General features: G+C 44.7%; 1 protein-coding gene across 4 annotated transcripts in view; it reads left to right on the top strand.

Annotated features, from left to right (window-relative positions):
• Positions 1-20876, top strand: part of LOC138647927 (coagulation factor XIII B chain-like) — a 272055-nt gene that overhangs the window by 186894 nt on the left and 64285 nt on the right. For all 4 annotated transcript variants that reach the window (XM_069737297.1, XM_069737296.1, XM_069737299.1 and 1 more), the window contains exons 3-4: positions 3121-3288; positions 13190-13375. In XM_069737297.1, coding sequence (XP_069593398.1) covers positions 3121-3288; positions 13190-13375 — 354 coding nt within the window. The remainder of the gene's footprint in view (positions 1-3120; positions 3289-13189; positions 13376-20876) is intronic.

The raw sequence follows: 20876 nt of genomic DNA, 5'->3' as shown, positions 1-20876 counted from the left end.
CGCTCAGTCCAAAATAATCCCTCCCCTCATTATAGTTTAGGTCACGTTCACACAGTCAGTATTTAGTCAGTATTTTACCTCCGTATATGTAAACCCAAACCAGGAGAGGAATAATCATAGGGAAAGTATAATAGAAACAGGTCACCACTTCTGTATTTATCATCCTCTCCTGGTTTTGGCTTACAAATACTGATAGCGTGAACATGGCTTTAGTGAGCTTACGGATATGTTCACACGTTGCGTTTTTGCTGCTTTCTTTATACAAATTTGAAGCTGCATTTTACAGTACCAGTGAAAGCTATGAGATTTCAGAAATCTCATGCACACTGCAGCATGTCACTTCTTTCAGCTTTTTTCACCCATAGAAAGCAGTGAGTAAATGCAAAAACACAGCAAAAAACGCAGGAATCAGGTTTGGCTGCATTTTTGGTGCAAAAAAAGAAGTTGTATCATGTTTTTTTGGGCGCACTAAACTTTATCAGTTTGCAAAAGAGCCTACAAAAATGGATAAAAAATGCAGCAATTATGCAGCCAAAAATGCATTAAAACCTGCTTCTTTACTGCTAAGATAGCAAATTTTGCCTGCAGAAAACCCCCCAGCAAAAATGCAACGTGTGAACATAACCTTATTCTCTTCCCTGTATAGGCTCCTCTTCAGTTGAAAGTTGAAAATATCAGTAAACAATCCTATAGTTACCATACATGTTAGGCCGGGTTAACACTTGCGTGTGCAATGCGAGAAACTTGCGGGAGTCTCTTGAATCAATACCCGGTACTGCCGCCGACACTCGCAACCGGAGCATGCGGCTGCATAGAAATACATGCAGCTCCACAAAAAAGAAAAAAGTGAATGGCACTAAGGTCATGCGACCAGAAAAGCACATGTATGACCACCTCTGTCATAGACAATAAACAGAGCTGTTTTCACGCATGCATACTACCACACCATTCACATAATATGAGAGGAGACCACCATTTTGTTGTTCAGTAGGTATTCAAGAAGTTGGACCCCCACCAATGGTATATTTTAATGTTAGAATAACCCACTTAAGCTGGTCATACACATCAGAAACAGAAGCTTTTCACCAAACACTAATTGAGTTGGCATCTTTCTAACGTCATAAGAGGCTTATCTCCGTGTAAGCAAAATGTTACCTGCCTAAACACCATCTGTTTGGGGAAAATAGGCAAGTCCCATTGTTAGATGGTTATTTTTTCCCTCTGATATTGATGTGTTTACAATTCATTTAAGTCTCTCGCATCAATACCTGACACTGCCGCCGGCATTCAGGACCGAAGTGTTCAGCTGCATGCATGGACTCGTAGAAGCGTCCTTGACGTGAAACGTCCCTCGTCCTTCCCAGCATTCATCCTGCACCTGTTTGTCCCACTAACTTTGTCCACAGACCTATTATGGTTCAAAATTCCAAAATGCTGTAGATAATCCCCTGATGCCGGTGGGCTTAGCTCACCATTGATTTTGGGGGTGACAGGTTCCCTTTAACACCTGTCGCTCGGGATGACTGGAATTTAAGAACAGCGGTATAGAGGCTCTGGGTAATCAATGCACAGCATGATGGAAAAAACATCTGTCTGAAAAGCATGCAAGAGCAGAAAAAATGCAGCACTCACCGTGAGCTGTGTCAACGAAGTCCTTTATTGAACCATAATAGGTCTGTGGACAAAGTTAGTGGGACAAACAGGTGCAGGATGAATGCTGGGAAGGACGAGGGACGTTTCACGTCAAGGACGCTTCTACGAGTCCATGCATGCAGCTGAACACTTCGGTCCTGAATGCCGGCGGCAGTGTCAGGTATTGATGCGAGAGACTTAAATGAATTGTAAACACATCAATATCAGAGGGAAAAAATAACCATCTAACAATGGGACTTGCCTATTTTCCCCAAACAGATGGTGTTTAGGCAGGTAACATTTTGCTTACACGGAGATAAGCCTCTTATGACGTTAGAAAGATGCCAACTCAATTAGTGTTTGGTGAAAAGCTTCTGTTTCTGATGTGTATGACCAGCTTAAGTGGGTTATTCTAACATTAAAATATACCATTGGTGGGGGTCCAACTTCTTGAATACCTACTGAACAACAAAATGGTGGTCTCCTCTCATATTATGTGAATGGTGTGGTAGTATGCATGCGTGAAAACAGCTCTGTTTATTGTCTATGACAGAGGTGGTCATACATGTGCTTTTCTGGTCTCACTGACCCATAATGAATGAAATGGTGGTCACACATGCACATTACTAGGCTCAAAGACTCATAGTAATTGGAACGTTGGTCACACATGCTTATTTCTGATCCCACTGACCCATAGTGAATGGAGCTATGGTCACACATGTTTATTTCTGATCCCGCTGACCCATAGTGAATGGAGCGTTGGTCACACATGCTTATTTCTGGTCCCACTGACTCATTCACTATGGGTCCTTGGGATCAGAAATAAGCATATGTGACACATAAATCATCCAAAACAATGAAGCTTAGTGCGCACATGTGACCACATGTGTAGATTTTGGGGAAAGGTGAAATAACAAAAAAAGTCTTCAAACAGAGGCTGGACAGATAGTTGTTTTGGATGATTTATGTGTCACATATGCTTATTTCTGATCCCAAGGACCCATAGTGAATGGAATGGTGGTCACACATGCTTATTACTAGTCTCAAAGACCCATACTAAATGGACCAGTGGTTAAACATACGCATTTCCGGTTCTCACAGACCCATTGTGAATGGAGCTGTGATCTCACAATCGCAGTTGTGGTCACATGTGCGCACTAAGCTTCATTATCGTGAGGTTGCGGGACTTCTATTCTCATGATTGGTGGGGGTCCCAACAGTTGAACTTGTAGAGATTGCACATTTTTCACCTCCCCTATATAGAAATTAGAAAAAAATCGTTTATAGTGTAGATTTTGGGGAAAGGTGAAATAACAAAAAAAGTCTTCAAACAGAGGCTGGACAGATATTTGTTTTGGATGATTTAGTGAATAATGCTTTGAGCAGGGGGTTGGACCAGATGACCCAGGAGGTCCCTTCCAACTCTACCATTCTATGATTCTATGAAATGCTTAATTCATATATTTATTATTTATGCCATTATTTTAGGAATCACATGCTCTTTTCAGCCTAAAACAGGATCTGACAAGTTACATTTGGTTTACACTCATGGCCTTGTGGCAAAGTTTTCATGTAATGATGGCTTTATATTGAATGGATCAGAGATCAGCCAGTGTTACTACTATGGGTGGGATCCACCACTGCCTACATGTCAAGGTAAATATGAAATTATTCTCCTTAGGCTATGATCACACATTCAGAATTTGGTCAGTATTTTACCTTAGTATTTGTAAGCCAAAACCAGGAGAAGAACAATCAGAAGAAAAGTATAATAGAAACTTCTGTATTTATCACCCACTCCTGATTTTGGCTTACAAATACTTATGTGAAATACTCACCAAATACTGATAATGTAACTTTAGCCTTACTACTCACTACTCACTGTTATGAGTTGAAGCATGTCTTGCATTATGTGTCTAGATTAAAATGGTTTTACAAGATTAAAAACAAATGGCCATTCTTTCCCGAAAACAGTACCACTCATATCTGCAATACCACCCACAAACTATAGACAGATTTGGTGCTGTTTTTGGAAGCAAAAAGCCATGTTTGTTTTTAAATCTGGACAAACCCAATAATATTGAGTTTGCCCTCCATAAAACGGAATCATGAAATTCCTGTAACACTTGCAATCTTAGGCACACAGGCTCAAATAATTTGGACCCTGGGGAAGTGGAAGGAGCCAACGACTGGACTTTACGAATCTCCTCTTCCAATTCCGAGATTACCATAGACACTGCAATACCCTGAGGAATAATGGAGGATTGAGGTTCTGGGGACAAATGGAATCTACACTATGAGATAAAGCACCAGCTTTCACATTCTTAGACCCTGGCCTGAATGTAATAGCAAAATTAAACCGAAAGAAAAACAAGGACCATCTGGACTGTCTAGGAGTTAACCTTTTAGCTGATTCAATGTAAGCTAAATTCTTGTGATCCGTGATCACCGTAACTAGACGAAAAGCTCCCTCCAAAGAATGCCTCCATTCCTCAAAGGCCAATTTGACAGCAAACAACTCCCAATTCCCAACAGTATAATTTCTCTCCGCCGGTGAAAATTTTTTAGAAAGAAAGGCACATGGATGCAGGTTAGTCAGAGTTTTGGGCCCTTCTATAAGACTGTCCCCACTCCAATCTCCAAAGCATCCACCTCCACAATGAACGGTTCTTGGAGATCAGGTTGGTTCAGAATGGCTGCGGACAATATAATTCATACAATTTTGAAACAGAAGGAGCATTAGATAATGCAAAAGGCATGACAAGGTTTTCAAAAAGACCCACATACGTTAAAAATGCCGCTTTCCACTCATCACCCTTCTCGATGCATATCAAATTGTAAGCCCTTCTAAGATCAAGTTTAGACTGGCCCCCAGAATCTGATTACCGTATATGCTCGAGTATAAGCCAACCCGAGTATAAGCCGACCCCCCTAATTTTGCCACAAAAAACTGGGAAAACTTATTGAGTCGAGTATAAGCCTAGGGTGGAAATGCAGCATTTACCGGTGAATTTCAAAAATAAAAATAGATCATTATTTCCCCATAGCTGAGCCATATAGTGCTCTGCACCGTTCATTATTTCCCCATAGCTGTGCCATATAGTGCTCTGCACCGTTCATATTTCCCCATAGCTGTGCCCCATATAGTGCTCTGCACCGTTCATTTTGTCCCATAGCTGTGCCCCATACTGTGCTCTGCACCGTTCATTTTGTCCCATAGCTGTGCCCCATACTGTGCTCGGCACCGTTCATTATTGCCCCATATCTGTGCCCCATATACAATGCTCTGCACCGTTCATTTTGTCCTATAGCTGTGCCCCATACTGTGCTCTGCACCGTTCATTTGGTCCCATAGCTGTGCCCCATACTGTGCTCTGCACCGTTCATTTTGTCCCATAGCTGTGCCCCATACTGTGCTCGGCACCGTTCATTATTGCCCCATATCTGTGCCCCATATACAATTCTCTGCACCGTTCATTTTGTCCCATAGCTGTGCCCCATATATGCTCTGCACCGTTCATTTTGTCCCATATCTGTGCCCCATATATGCTCTGCACCGTTCATTTTGTCCCATATCTGTGCCCCATATATGCTCTGCACCGTTCATTTTGTCCCATAGCTGTGCCCCATATACAATGCTCTGCACCGTTCATTTTGTCCCATAGCTGTGCCCTATATGCTCTGCACCGTTCATTTTGTCCCATATCTGTGCCCCATATATGCTCTGCACCGTTCATTTTGTCCCATAGCTGTGCTCCATATATGCTCTGCACCGTTCATTTTGTCCCATAGCTGTGCCCCATATATGCTCTGCACCATTCATTTTGTCCCATAACTGTGCCCCATATATGCTCTGCACCGTTCTTTTTGTCCCATAGCTGTGCCCCATACTGTGCTCTGCACCGTTCATTTTGTCCCATATCTGTGCCCCATATATGCTCTGCACCGTTCTTTTTGTCCCATAGCTGTGCCCCATACTGTGCTCTGCACCGTTCATTTTGTCCCATAACTGTGCCCCATATATGCTCTGCACCGTTCATTTTGTCCCATAGCTGTGCCCCATACAGTGCTCTGCACCGTTCATTTTGTCCCATAGATGCTCCACATAAATCTGTGCCGCAATTAAAAAAAAAAAAAAACACATACTCACCTCTCTTGCTTGCAGCTCCCGGCGTACGGTCCCGGCGTCTCGTCCCGGCGTCTTGTCCCGGCATCTCTGCACTGACTGATCAGGCAGAGGGCGCCGCGCACACTATATGCGTCATCGCGCCCTCTGACCTGAACAGTCAGAGCGCAGAGACGCCGGGAAGATGGAGGCGCCGGGAAGATGGAGCGGCGCCCGGCGGCTGGAACGCTGACAGGTGAATATAAAATACTTACCTAGTCCCAGCGATCCTGACGCTCCCTCTGCCTGTCACAGCTGTCTTCGGTGCCGCAGCTTCTTTCTCTATCAGCGGTCACCGTTACCGCTGATTAGAGAAATGAATACGCGGCTCCACCCCTATGGGAGGTGGAGCCACCTATTCATTTCTCTAATGAGCGGTCCCACGTGACCGCTGAAGAGGGGAAGAAGCTGCAGCACAGAAGACCGTGGGACGGCAGGGACAGCGCCAGGATCGCTGGGACTAGGTGAGTATACCTCAGGGCCCTCACCCCCTCACCCGCCGACCCTGCCACCCACCTTGACTCGAGTATAAGCCGAGAAGGGCACTTTCAGCCCAAAAATTTGGGCTGAAAATCTCGGCTTATACTCGAGTATATACGGTATATACAGTACAGACCAAAAGTTTGGACACACCTTCTCATTTAAATATTTTTCTGTATTTTCATGACTATGAAAATTGTACATTCACACTGAAGGCATCAAAACTGTGAATTAACACATGTGGAATTATATACTTAACAAAAAAGTGTGAAACAATTGAAAATATGTCTTATATTCTAGGTTCTTCAAAGTAGCCACCTTTTGTTTTGATGACTGCTTTGCACACTCTTGGCATTCTCTTGATGAGCTTGAAGAGGTAGTCACCGGGAATGGTTTTCACTTCACAGGTGTGCCCTGTCAGGTTTAATAAATGGGATTTATTGCCTTGTAAATGGTGTTGGGACCATCAGTTGTGCTGTGCAGAAGTGTGGTGGATGCACAGCTGATAGTCCTACTGAATAGACTGTTAGAATTTGTATTATGGCAAAAAAAAAGCAGCTAAGTAAAGAAAAATGAGTGGCCATCATTACTTTAAGAGATGAGGGTCAGTCAGTCCGAAAAATTGGGAAAACTTTGAAAGTGTCCCCAAGTGCAGTGGCAAAAACCATCAAGTGCTACAAAGAAAATGGATCACATGAGGGCTGCCCCAGGAAAGGAAGACCAAGTGTCACCTCTGCTTCTGAGGATAAGTTTATCCGAGTCACCAGCCTCAGAATTCGCAGGATAACAGCAGCTCAAATTAGAGACCAGGTCAATGCCACACAGAGTTCTAGCAGCAGACACATCTCTACAACAACTGTTAAGAGGAGACTTTGTGCAGCAGGCCTTCATGGTAAAATAGCTGCTAGGAAACCATTGCTAAGGACAGGCAACAAGCAGAAGAGACTTGTTTGGGCTAAAGAACACAAGGAATGGACATTAGACCAGTGGAAATCTGTGCTTTCGTCTGATGAGTCCAAATTTGAGATCTTTGGTTCCAACCACCGTGTCTTTGTGCGACGCAGAAAAGGTGAACGGATGGACTCTACATGCCTGTTTCCCACCGTGAAGCATGGAGGAGGAGGTGTGATGGTGTGGGGGTGCTTTGCTGGTGACTCTGTTGGGGATTTATTCAAAATTGAAGGCATACTGAACCAGCATGGCTACCAAAGCATCTTGCAACGGCATGCTATTCGGTCCGGTTTGCGTTTAGTTGGACCATCAATTCTTTTTCAAGAGGACAATGACCCCAAACACACCTCCAGGCTGTGAAAAGGCTATTTGACCAAGAAGGAGAGTATGTGATGCTACGCCAGATGACCTGGTCTCCACCGTCACCAGACCTGAACCCAATTGAGTTGGTTTGGGATGAGCTGGACCGCAGAGTGAAGGCAAAAGGGCCAACAAGTGCTAAGCATCTCTGGGAACTCCTTCAAGATTGTTGAAAGAACATTCCCGGTGACTACCTCTTGAAGCTCAGCAAGAGAATGCCAAGAGTGTGCAAGGCAGTCATCAAAGCAAAAGGTGGCTACTTTGAAGAACCCAGAATATAAGACATATTTTCAGTTGTTTCACACTTTTTTGTTAAGTATATAATTCCACATGTGTTAATTCATGGTTTTGATGCTTTCAGTGTGAATGTACAATTTTCATAGTCATGAAAATACAGAACATTTTTTAAAAGAGAAGGTGTGTCCAAACTTTCGGTCTGTACTGTAGGTCGTATACAATATAAAGTGACTAGCACACTCCAGGGTGTTGTGATGCAAAAAAGTGGGGATTTATTACATACAGTAAATCACCAATGTTTCGGTCGATACTGGACCTTCATCAGTGTGCTAGGTATAATTGTATACTTGTATGGCCCCAAAAACAATAGAATACTCGGATTTGCATCAATCAGACATGCTGGAAAAAAAGGCAACAAGCCGGGAAGAAACAGAACCAGGCTGGTCAACTGACGGTGAGTCAGAATAATAGGTGGCGCTGAGGCTTAAAAGAGCTGTCAGTACGCCGGGACACTAGGGATAAATGCGGTATCCACCGCTAATAGAGTGTGTACTGTAGGTCGGGCATGAGTGGACGTGGGTAAGTATTTGTAACCGTGATCTTGTTTAGTTCTTGGAAATCAAGGCAAGAATGGAGACCCCCATCTTTTTTTTTACAAAGAAAAATCAAGCAGCTATAGGGGAGGAGGAAGAAAGGATATGACCCTTCCGTAAACTTTTGTTAACATATTCTTTCATGGCTGTCCATTCAGGCCTTGACAAATTGTAAAGATGAGCTTTTGGCAAGTTGGCGCCAGGAATAAGATCAATAGCACAATGATAGGGATGATGGGGAGGTAGTATGTCCGTCTCTTTTTCCGAGAACACATTTCCGAATTCCTTCAGGTAACCCGGAAGACATATTTGTACATATTTTAGACATTTCTTGTAATAATCGGGGCTCCATTTCACAATCTCCTTCTGACACCAATCAATAACTGGATTGTGACTCTGTAAGCATGGAAACCCCAGTACCAATCCAGCAGGTAAATTATCCAACACAAAGCAGAAGTTGGATTCAGAGTGGAGTTCTCCCACTTGGAGAGTGAAATCCACCGTCAATGAATGCCAATGTTGATAACACCTGGTTCTTGAAGGAAATCATTGTATTTATCAGTACTTTATCCGAGGAAAAAAAGGTACCTGGGAGTCTGGGTGACCTCCTTGACCATCACCCAGACTCAGATGTTCTCCCGATAGTTTGATAGATTGAGGATGAGTTGAGCAATTCTTAAGAAAATGTCCAGAGAAACCACAGTATAGACAGAGTCCGAGATCTTGTCTTTGTTTTTTCTCCACAACACGAAGACTGGCAAATCTAACCTCGGGTAAATGGACCTGCTCCAGGGAAGTATAACATGCCGCCTTCAGTTCACCATGTGTCTCTCAGAGTCTGCGGTCCATTCGTATGGCCTGAGTCATGGCCTCAATCAGAGAACAAGGGGCGTCATGGAGGACCAGAGCATCATTGAGTGTCTTGGAAAGGCCTCTTTGGAACTAGCACCTGAGAACAGCATTATTCCATAGCACTTCGGTGGACCACTGCTGGAACTCAGTACAGTAGTCCTCAGCTGTGCAACCCCCCCTGACAGGTTTATGATTTTAGCATCAGCGACATGGTTTCTGTCGGGTTCGCCATATATCACACCTAAACTGTCAAAAAGGTATCAGCAGAAAACAGTTCTGGGACTTGTGGGGACAAAAAAATGCCCAGGTCTGAGGACCCCCTCGCAGTAGGGACATGATTATTATCACCCGCTGGAACTCCTCCCCTGATGACCGGGGGCTCAGGGTAAAAAATAACTTTCAGCTCTCCCTGAAAACCCTAAACTGGTCTTTCTCTCCCAAAAATTTATCAGGGAGGGATATCACAGTTTCGGGAGAGACCAATTCTACATCAGATGGTATTGACATCACAACCACTGCCAGCAGTGGGTGGCTATGGGAGGGTCTTAATCAAGTCATTTATCTGACCCTGCAACTGATGTTGCGATGACTCTAGACTCTGGCAATCCTTCGCCATATCCTGATCCTTCTGCATCAAATTTGCCACCTGGTCACAAAGCGTGTGAACAGGATCCATACTGGCAAAAATGAAAACCGTATCGGCCATACGTAATGTGACGCTAATCACTTCTAACAGCCAAGCTGTAAGTCAGAATGGTCAAGGAGTCCAAGGTCAGATGCCAGGAGGGTACGTCATAAACAGAAGGAAGAGACAAAAACATAGTCAGGTAACGTTCTGAGGTGAGAGTACTGGGAGGATAATGGATCAGAGCTGAAGTGGTTAAATGGACGGATGGCCATAGCGATGTCCAAGGTCAGGCAACAGATCAAGCATACAGAACTCAAGGCACATGTGAACAAACCTCACAAGTTGAATGTACATCTGGCAGAGTTCTGGGAGACACAGCTAAGCTAAGAAGCATAGCAATTACTTGGAATAATGAACACTTGGAGACAGCCAACGCCTTACAGTCTTAGATTGGATAGTTGGATAGCTCAGCACACCCCTGTACAAGATTAGCTGGCCAATCAAAATACTGACAGCTTCAGCACACCCCTATACCAGATTGGGTGACCGAGCTGTCAGTAACTTCATTCCAGACACACTGATTGGTGGGACCATGACACTCACCTATTGCTGTCTTCTCTGGTATCCAGCACTGTTCCGCTTCTCCTTTCAGCGACTTCACCACTCTTCAGACTCTTCAGCTTGCTTTATGTGTAAGCCAGCAGTCTCATTTACAAAGTAAGAGGATCGCCCCCATGGGGCCGTGGGGTACTCGGTACCGGGTCCTTCGGTTCACAGGGGGATGTGACGGTGGCTGACATGGCCCGTGGCCTTGGAACATCTGTGTAAAAGGGAAAGGTCTTTAAGGGGAATTTTCATGACGCCACCTGTGGTATTCGGTCAGGTGACCGACGCTGCTTTAAGGGGTCCTCTGCGGTGATGTTATGGCAGCTAGATGGTATACCTTCCCACAGGTGAAGTGTATCCCCAGGGCTTCCCGGTGTGTAGATGGTGGATGGTGAGAAGTGCCGTGAAGAACGAGGACATAAGGTTGCAGTCTCTTTACGTTTACTGAAGACTTCAGCATCCACAGTCCAGGGCACCAGATTACAGGGCAAGCAGAGTCTGACCGGTTTGGAGGTAAGTCCAGAGTTGCCTTGTCCAGGTGGAAATCAGTAGCCTTCCTCTAGTGCCGCGGTGTTGTCCCTTACTGCTAAGCTTCTCATAAGGTCCTCACAACTGTAAATGTTATCGGTGTTATGTCTCTCTCTCTGTCCCCCGGATAGGATAGGACAAACCCGTATGACCGGTGGCTTGAGGACTTTTACAGGGACTCTAACATGCCCTAGCCTCTAAGGGGTGCCACCTTGCCTCCTGGGTATAGGGCGAACAGGTAACGTGAAATTAGCTGTCCTGCCGGTCTCTGGAGCAAGGCATAAAGGATCTTTGCTCCCTCGGTGTTCCGGCTACTGGGGTTCTGCGCCTCAGAAGGAGGCAGCCTGTGTAGGGCTGGTTCCCCCCTCTGGTATCCACTCCTTTGCTACGACTTCTTTGCACGCTCGCTGCAATACAGTTCTCCTTTTAAGTCTTTTTCTGAGAGCTGCAGCTCTGAGGGCATGCACAGCTCTGTATCCTTCTCTCTCGATCTCTGACAGGATCCCACCCCTGCCAGGGACCAACTACATGAGCGAAGCTCAGCCAGCAACTATCTAACTAACCCTCCAGACAACCAGTTTTACCTAAGTGTGGGGAGTGACCTAATTAATAGGAGCAGGGCTCCCCCTGGTGGCCTGGAGTGTGAAATGTGTTGCATGTTTGTGATACCTGGATGCAGTTGTCCTTCTTTGCCTCCAAACGTAACACCACTCTCCTCTAAAGGAGAATGATATTACTGCAATGACCAGGACCCTGGGGTGCTGCATAAGCATATGGAGCCTTATTCTGATGCTTCTAGACTGTGCAACACACATCTAGGTCACACAGAGTATCTGAAGAGCGCTGATGTTGTTCTGAAGAGGAGCAAAATGGTGCTGAATTCCAGAGAAGGCAGCAGTAGGTAAGTATATTAACACACTCACATTATGCTACATGCACCTAGTTGCGGTCAGATGACTTTTAGACTTTTTTTAAAATCAAAATAGAGTTAACTAAGTACCCTATATTATTTACATGTATTAATATTACTTACTTACTTACTGCAGGGTATCCATCTATTGCATTTATCCTAGGTTTTCTCTGGTAATAACCACAGTGTGAATATGCAGCTACACATTGCACATATACCAACAGATGTGTCGGCCCATTTCTTCAGTTTTACTTTATATTTAACAAAATTTGACACTCAAAAGGTTGCAGTTAATGATAATTCGATTAATAGGCAATCTGTATCATATAATATTCCAGTCCTACATTTGGACCTTCATCTAAACTGATTGCCAAAAGAGTGTCTGGAAGAAAGACTGCTTATTGTAGCTCTTGGTGCTACCACATACGTCGCCATGGAATTGCGCTATGGCAAAGCGCATAGCGCAATTTCAAGGCGGCATGCGTCGCAGCACCAGGCACTACAAAAAACAGTCTTTCTTCCAGACACTGTTTTGGCAATCAGTTCTGATGAAGGTCAAAATGTAGAACCGAAATGTTATATAATACAGATTGCCTATTAAATGAGATATCATTCACTGAAACCTTTTAAGTGACAAATTTTGTTGAATATACTACTGACGGGTTGTAACCCTACTTGGGCACCTCTTTACATACCAACAGTGGCATATAGTTCCCATTGCTATCTTCAATTTTACTTTAGTTCCTTGTAATTTGTACATTTATGGACATGCCCCACCTTTTTGGTCTGTCTACATAGCTTTCCAAGGGCAGATGTGAAACGGTCAAATTTAGGTCAGGCTCTACCCCCCCCCCCCCTCCATTATGAGGCATGTTGGCACATAGTGAGATGAAACACTCTAGTCAGGGATCATTCTGATTGGGTATACCTTGTCGTAGTGGGATGGTTTTTACTCTTTTTTGATTAAAATAGTGTCCACTAACTACATATGTGATTTACATGTACTATTACTATTTCTTTCTTTACTGCAGGGTATTTGCTCATTGTTTTGTTTTGTCTGTTAATGGCCACAGTGTGAATGTGCACCTACACATTGCACTTATCTCAACAGCTGTGCTGCTGGCCCATTTCTTATATGTTACATATACACAGATTTATAATTACACATTTTCATAGGAGTGCTTTTTTAAGGACTGTAGTATCAGGCTGATATGATCAGTGCTCATTTATTTTATGTCATTTTGCAGTCTCTGGTGAAAGCGCTAAATGTCCACCCCTGCCACAACCTATGAATATACAGGTCATAAAGCACAAAAATGACTACTTCAGTGGAGACAAAGAAACAATAAAATGTAAACCTGGCTTCCAGCTTTATGGGACACAATTTGTAACTTGTAAAAATGGGCAATGGACATCACCACCTCAATGTGTTAGTAAGTTCTGAACTTATTTATTCTAATGTATTGTATGTCATAAAAAGCCTTTTTAGTTTAATCTATTCTGGCATTAAAGACTGAGGTTTGGCAACAATTTTCTGAATTATCTATGAAATCGGCCAATCTATTGCTTCTATCTAAAAAATTGAAAGATATGTTATATAATGGTCACACTAGAAGAAAACATGTAACTAAGATTCAATAACAAGAAGAGAATTACAGAGAAGTAAATAGCAGAAATGGTATGTTTCAATGAGGAAGAATATCCAATATAATTACCATTGTAATCTCACACCAATGTAATCTTTATGTCATATACTTAATACACATGTATTACACACATATACATGTCAAACCTCCATTGAAGTAGGACCTCCTGCAATGAACAGGTAATTACAATTGGGGATCTGCTGGAATCCATCCACCAAGTCTAGGATTTGTATTCTCAGAGGATAAGAAGTACTCTTCCTAAGGCGGGGCTTCCTCTGTTTAAAATAATTATCTGAGACACTCTGGAGCTAGTGCTATTTGTAAAGTAATGAACATATCGCATTGACTAACATCACTATAAGGCTAGACTAACACATCTAACTCAAAATTGGACAGCTGGATGATGCTATCCATGCCATGTTTCACCTCTATAAAAAGGCAAAATGATAATAGGAAACATGACAATATCTCCCACCTGGGACCTCCTGGAAGTTGGAGATGTCATAATCTTCTAAAGACCTAGCACATCCTATGACCAACTCCCCATATGAGCTCACCAAGTGGAGGTATGTGGGCCTAACCTTGATCTAATTAAAGTAAGAGTTTGGGTTTTTGTCATTTGTCAGTCCTAAAAGACACAGTGGTCTGTTCTTCTGTCCATTGCTCTAAGGAATGCTTCACTCTAATAAGCTTTGAGCCATTTTGACCACATGTGGTCATTTCCTGATGAAGAAGTAACTATATACTTGTAAACGCGTTGAATAAACCACCATCTTTCACTTCATCACATCTGGATCTATGTCTTATTCGGCAGCGCAGATAATATTCACAGATTTATTTTAATCCGTACCAGAGTATATAAATTCCCTGCATTGGATGTGTTTATACCAGGGGTGGGCAACTCATTTTTTCAAGTGACCACACGAGAAACTGACAATGCATATTGTGGCCATAATATTAACTAATGCCTTACATATTTTGATATGTTTGTGTGCACTTTATTTATTTGTATTTTTCGGGGTGCAGTTTGGCCCAAATGGCTTTGTACTGTAGACTGTGGCCTCTGTTCACACAGGATGCATTAAAGTTAGCACTGGCAGCCCGCGACAGGGCGTTACTAATAGGCTATGATCCAGATGCTGTGCATACTCTGTGTGAACACTGCAGCAGATTATTTTTTTTGCACTGGTGTGCCACATGGCCAATCCCTGATTGTACTGTAGGCTGGCTGTCTCATTTGCTATTACTGCACCTGTATAGTCGCCATCTTTACTTGGGCCCGCTGCACCATGATAGTGCATTTGAATCAAGGCCTAGACATGTAAGCCCCTTTGCCTGTTTTTCTGGTGTTTTTTCTAGAATAGTGGAGTTTTTTCCCCTCTTTTTCCTCCTTTTGTAGTTTTTGTCATTAAATTTGGTGTCTGGAAGGGAGGACTCATATTGTCCAGTCTGGGGCATTGTTTCTGAGGGGTTAAGTTAGGCGAAAAATCCTCATCTGACTCAGGTTGAAAAGATGCTGCTGCCCCTTTAGGCTATGTGCCCACGTTGCTGATTAGCCTCAGGAATTTTTAGTGCGGATTCTGCATCTCTTGGCAGAAAACGCAGGTGCGGATTTGACGGGTTTTTTGTGTGGATTTTGTGCGGATTTGCTGTGGATTTCTTGTGTTTTTTACCCGTGGGAATTTCTATAATGGAATGGGTACAAAAGCGCTGCAGATCCGCAAAAAAGAAGTGACATGCTGCTTCTTTTAATCCGCAGCGTTTCCGCATGGAATTTTCTGCACCATTAGCACAGCGTTTTTTTTTTCTCATTGATTTACATTGTACTGTAAATCACTTGCGGATCTGCAGCGTTTCTGCACCTCAAAAAACACTGCGGATCCGCAGGAAATCCGCAACGTATGCGCATACACTTAACATCGCTGTTATCACTAGCCAGACTCTTCCTTTTGTTTCTTATAATGGAATATTCATATAAAATGAAGGATTTATTGGAATACATATCTTTAGGTGCCCGTTTGGGTGCCTTCTACATACCTCCCAACCGTCCCTCATTGTGCGGGACTGCCCCGGATTTCATGCTTGCCCCGGCTGTCCTGCCCGGGACGCAGAGCTTCCTGCAGACAGAACAGTTGATGCTGCTGTCACACGCCCCCTTTTGTTAGACCACGCCCCTTCCCCGTCGGTGTGTTCCTGAGTCTTCCAGTGTGCCTCACAGTTCAGAGAGAGAGGACACCTGAGGTGACATAACACAGCCGGACACAGCCTGGGTGCTGGCGGCAATGTAAGCAGCAGACCGTGAGTGGACTGGAGGCTGTTAATGGGACAGATGCAGATCAGTGAGTAGTGGATATCACAGAGATGACTCACTCCATCCAGTGCATTGCTGAGGAGGAGCAGCTCCCTGGGAGATAGTGACAACATAATCAATGTGGCTGCTTTATTTCCCCAGGCATAAAAGGGCTAAGCCCCTATGACAGTCAGTCACTGTATCATCATGTGCTAATTACAAGTTGCAGCTCCGCTCGGTACACACACGCGGCTGAGGCTCTGCTCGGTACACTTCATACACAGACACACACAAGTGGCTCCGCTCAGTACACTTCGTACAGAGACACACACGCGCGGCTCTGCTCGGTGCACCTCGTATACAGACACACACACGCGGCTCCGCTCGGTACACTTCGTACACAGACACACACGCGGCTCTGCTCGGTATACTTCGTACACAGACACGCACACGCGGCTCTGCTCAGTGCACCTCGTATACACACGCGGCTCCGCTCGGTGCACCTCGTACACACACGCGGCTCCGCTCGGTGCACGTCGTACACGCACACAGCTCCGCTCGGTGCACCTCGTACTTTGAAAGGTGTACGGAGCGGAGTCGTGTGTAAGAGGTGTACGGAGCCATGTGTACGAGGTGTACGGAGCACAGCCGCGTGTGTACGAGGTGTACGGAGCACAGCCGCGTGTGTACGAGGTGTACGGAGCCATGTGTACGAGGTGTACAGAGCACAGCCGCATGTGTATGAGGTGTACGGAGCGGAGCAGCATGTGAAAGGTGTACGGAGCGGAGTCGTGTGTAAGAGGTGTACGGAGCCGTGTGTACGAGGTGTACCGAGCACAGCCGCGTGTGTACGAGGTGTATGGAGCACAGCCGCGTGTGTACGAGGTGTATGGAGCACAGCCGCGTGTGTACGAGGTGTATGGAGCACAGCCGCGTGTGTACGGAGCGGAGCAGTATGTGAAAGGTGTACGGAGCGGAGTCGTGTGTAAGAGGTGTACAGAGCACAGCCGCGTGTGTACGAGGTGTACGGAGCGAAGCAACATGTGAAAGGTGTACGGAGCGGAGTCGTGTGTACGAGGTGTACAGAGCACAGCCGCGTGTGTACGAGGTGTTCGGAGCACAGCCGTGTGTGTACAAGGTGTACGGAGCGAAGCAGCATGTGAAAGGTGTACGGAGCGGACTCGTGTGTAAGAGGTGTACGGAGCCGTGTGTACGAGGTGTACGGAGCACAGCCGCGTGTGTACGAGGTGTACGGAGCACAGCCTCGTGTGTACAAGGTGTACGGAGTGGAGCAGCGTGTGAAAGGTGTACGGAGCGGAGTCGTGTGTGTAAGAGGTGTGCGGATCAGAGCAGAGTGTGAAAGGTGTATGAAGCGGAGCCACCTGTGTACGAGGTGTATGGAGCGGAGCCACATGTGTAGGAGGAGTGCGGAGCAGAGCCATGCGTGCACAAAGTATACGGAGCGTGTGCAATGTGTATAGAGCGGAGCAGTGTGTATACGAGGTGTACGGAGTAGTGCCGTGTGTGTACGAGATGTATGGAGAGGAGCCGTATGTGTATGAGGTGTACGCAGCGGAGCCGTGTGTGTGCAAGGTATACGGAGCGGAGCAGCGTGTGCAATGTGTATGGAGCGGAGCAGTGTGTGTACGAGGTGTACGGAGTAGTGCCATGTGTACGAGGTGTATGGAGCGGAGCCGTGTGTGTATGAGGTGTATGGAGCTGAGCTGAATGTGTACAAGGTGTACGGAGCGGAGCTGAATTTGTACGAGGTGTACGGAGCGGAGCCGTGTGTGTATGAGATGTATGGAGTGGAGCCGTGTGTACGGAGCAGAGCAGTGTGTGCAAAGTGTACGGAGCGCAGCCGCGTGTGTAGGAGTAGCTATGTGTGGCCATTATACAGTATGGAGCATCATGTGCTGCCAATATACAATATGGAGCATCATGTGCAGTCATTATACAGTATGGAGCAGCATGTGCAGTCATTATACAGTATGGAGCATCATGTGCGGTCATTATACAGTATGGAGCACTGTGTGGCCATTATACAGTATGGAGCATCATGTGCGGCCATTATACAGTATGGAGCATCATGTGTGGCCATTATACAGTATGGAGCATCATGTGTGGCCATTATACAGTATGGAGCATCATGTGCGGCAATTATACAGTATGGAGCATCATGTGCGGTCATTATACAGTATGGAGCATCATGTGTGGTCATTATACAGTATGGAGCATCATGTGCGGTCATTATACAGTATGGAGCATCATGTGCGGTCATTATACAGTATGGAGCATCATGTGCGGTCATTATACAGTATGGAGCACTGTGTGGCCATTATACAGTATGGAGCATCATGTGCGGCCATTATACAGTATGGAGCATCATGTGCGGCCATTATACAGTATGGAGCATCATGTGCGGCCATTATACAGTATGGAGCATCATGTGCGGCCATTATACAGTATGGAGCATCATGTGCGGTCATTATACAGTATGGAGCATCATGTGCGGCCATTATACAGTATGAAGCATCATGTGCGGCAATTATACAGTATGGAGCATCATGTGGGGTCATTATACAGTATGGAGCATCATGTGTGGCTATTATACAGTATGGACCATCATGTGTGGTGGGTCCCCGAGTTCCTCCTCCTGGTAACTATACGCATATTTAACATCATCTGCAGTATTGAGTTTATACACGTTTAGGCTATTGTGTGCTCATGTCCTGTATTTTTGAGCGCTATGATTTAGGTGCTGTTCGGTTACTTATATCTACGTATATTTATGTATTGAGTTTTATCACATGCCTTTGTGTATACCATGGACATTTATATAACACTTTATGGTTATATCTAGCCTGTTATCTCGATTGCCATACTGCTTTTGTGAGGTTGGTTCTTATGTGGGTCCCACTGTGTTTTGCTGCACTAGTGGTCACTGTCCCAGCATTTATGTTTTTAATGTGAGTTTCAATAAAGTTTATACACATTTTTTACTATTTGGTCTTCTTGTGAAGGTTCTTTTTTCGGTATTCATTATACAGTATGGAGCATCATGTGCAGTCATAATACAGTATGGAGCATCGTGTGCGGCCATTATACAGTATGGAGCATCATGTGCGGTCATTATACAGTATGGAGCATCATGTGCGGCCAATATACAGTATGGAGCATCATGTGCAGTCATACAGTATGGAGCATCATGTGCGGCCATTATACAGTATGAAGCATCATGTGCGGCAATTATACAGTATGGAGCATCATGTGGGGTCATTATACAGTATGGAGCATCATGTGCGGTCATTATACAGTATGGAGCATTATGTGCGGTCAATATACAGTGTGGAGCATCATGTGCGGCCATTATACAGTATGGAGCATCATGTGTGGCCATTATACAGTATGGAGCATCATGTGTGGTCATTATACAGTATGGAACATCATGTGTGGCCATTATACAGTATGGAGCATCATGTGCGGCCATTATACAGTATGGAGCATCATGTGTGGCCATTATACAGTATGGAGCATCATGTGTGGCCATTATACAGTATGGAGCATCATGTGCGGCCATTATACAGTATGGAGCATCATGTGCGGCCATTATACAGTATGGAGCATCATGTGGGGCCATTATACAGTATGGAGCATCATGTGGGGCCATTATACAGTATGGAGCATCATGTGGGGCCATTATACAGTATGGAGCATCATGTGCAGTCAATATACAGTATGGAGCATCATGTGGGGCCATTATACAGTATGGAGCATCATGTGCAGTCAATATACAGTATGGAGCATCATGTGCGGTTATTATACAGTATGGAGCATCATGTGTGGTCATTATACAGTATGAAGCATCATGTGCAATCATTATACAGTATGGAGCATCATGTGGGGCCATTATACAGTATGGAGCATCATGTGGGGTCATTATACAGTATGGAGCATCATGTGTGGCCATTATACAGTATGAAGCATCATGTGCGGTCATTATACAGTATGGAGCATCATGTGGGGTCATTATACAGTATTGTTCATCATGTGGGGTTATTATACAGTATGGAGCATCATGTGTGGCCATTATACAGTATGAAGCATCATGTGCGGTCATTATACAGTATGGAGCATCATGTGTGGTCATTATACAGTATGAAGCATCATGTGCAATCATTATACAGTATGGAGCATCATGTGGGGCCATTATACAGTATGGAGCATCATGTGGGGTCATTATACAGTATGGAGCATCATGTGTGGCCATTATACAGTATGAAGCATCATGTGCGGTCATTAAACAGTATGGAGCATCATGTGTGGCCATTATACAGTATGGAGCATCATGTGCGGTCATTAAACAGTATGGAGCATCATGTGTGGCCATTATACAGTATGGAGCATCATGTGTGGCCATTATACAGTATGGAGCACTGTGTGGCCATTATACAGAATGGAGCATCATGTGTGGCCATTATACAGTATGGAGCATCATGTGTGGTCATTATACAGTATGGAGCATCATGTGTGGTCATTATACAGTATGGAGCACTGTGTGGCCATATTTTTTTGTTTATAATTATTCTTTATGAACAGTTTGATCAGCAATTCTAAATGGGCGTGGTTGTGACGTGGATATGGGTGTGACTAGTGAATGGGTGTGGTCAGAGGCGTGGCCTAAAATTTGCGGCGGAGCGCGTTGCGTGCCGCAAACTTTGTCCCTCTTTCCCAGCTTCAAAAGTTGGGAGGTATGCTTCTATTTATATGAAGTCTCCTTTAGTCTAGACTTGGTAACAGACTCTGTGTCACTATGTGCTTGGGGATCTGCCTCAGTCTGTGTCAGTGTGAGGGATGGCGTTTGTGACTCAGAGTCCTTTCTGCTTGAGGGGATGTCCCAGAAACAAGGACTTTTCCAAACACTGAGGTGATGACTCCTTGTGAGAGACAGCAGAGCAGCCCATGCGAAGTTCAGCATGTTGCTCTGTGTCACTCCCA

Source organism: Ranitomeya imitator, chromosome 8 (genome assembly GCF_032444005.1).
Source record: "Ranitomeya imitator isolate aRanImi1 chromosome 8, aRanImi1.pri, whole genome shotgun sequence".
Lineage (NCBI taxonomy): Eukaryota > Metazoa > Chordata > Amphibia > Anura > Dendrobatidae > Ranitomeya > Ranitomeya imitator.
Note: the sequence above shows the minus strand (reverse complement) of the source record. Positions and strands in the feature narration are given on the sequence as shown.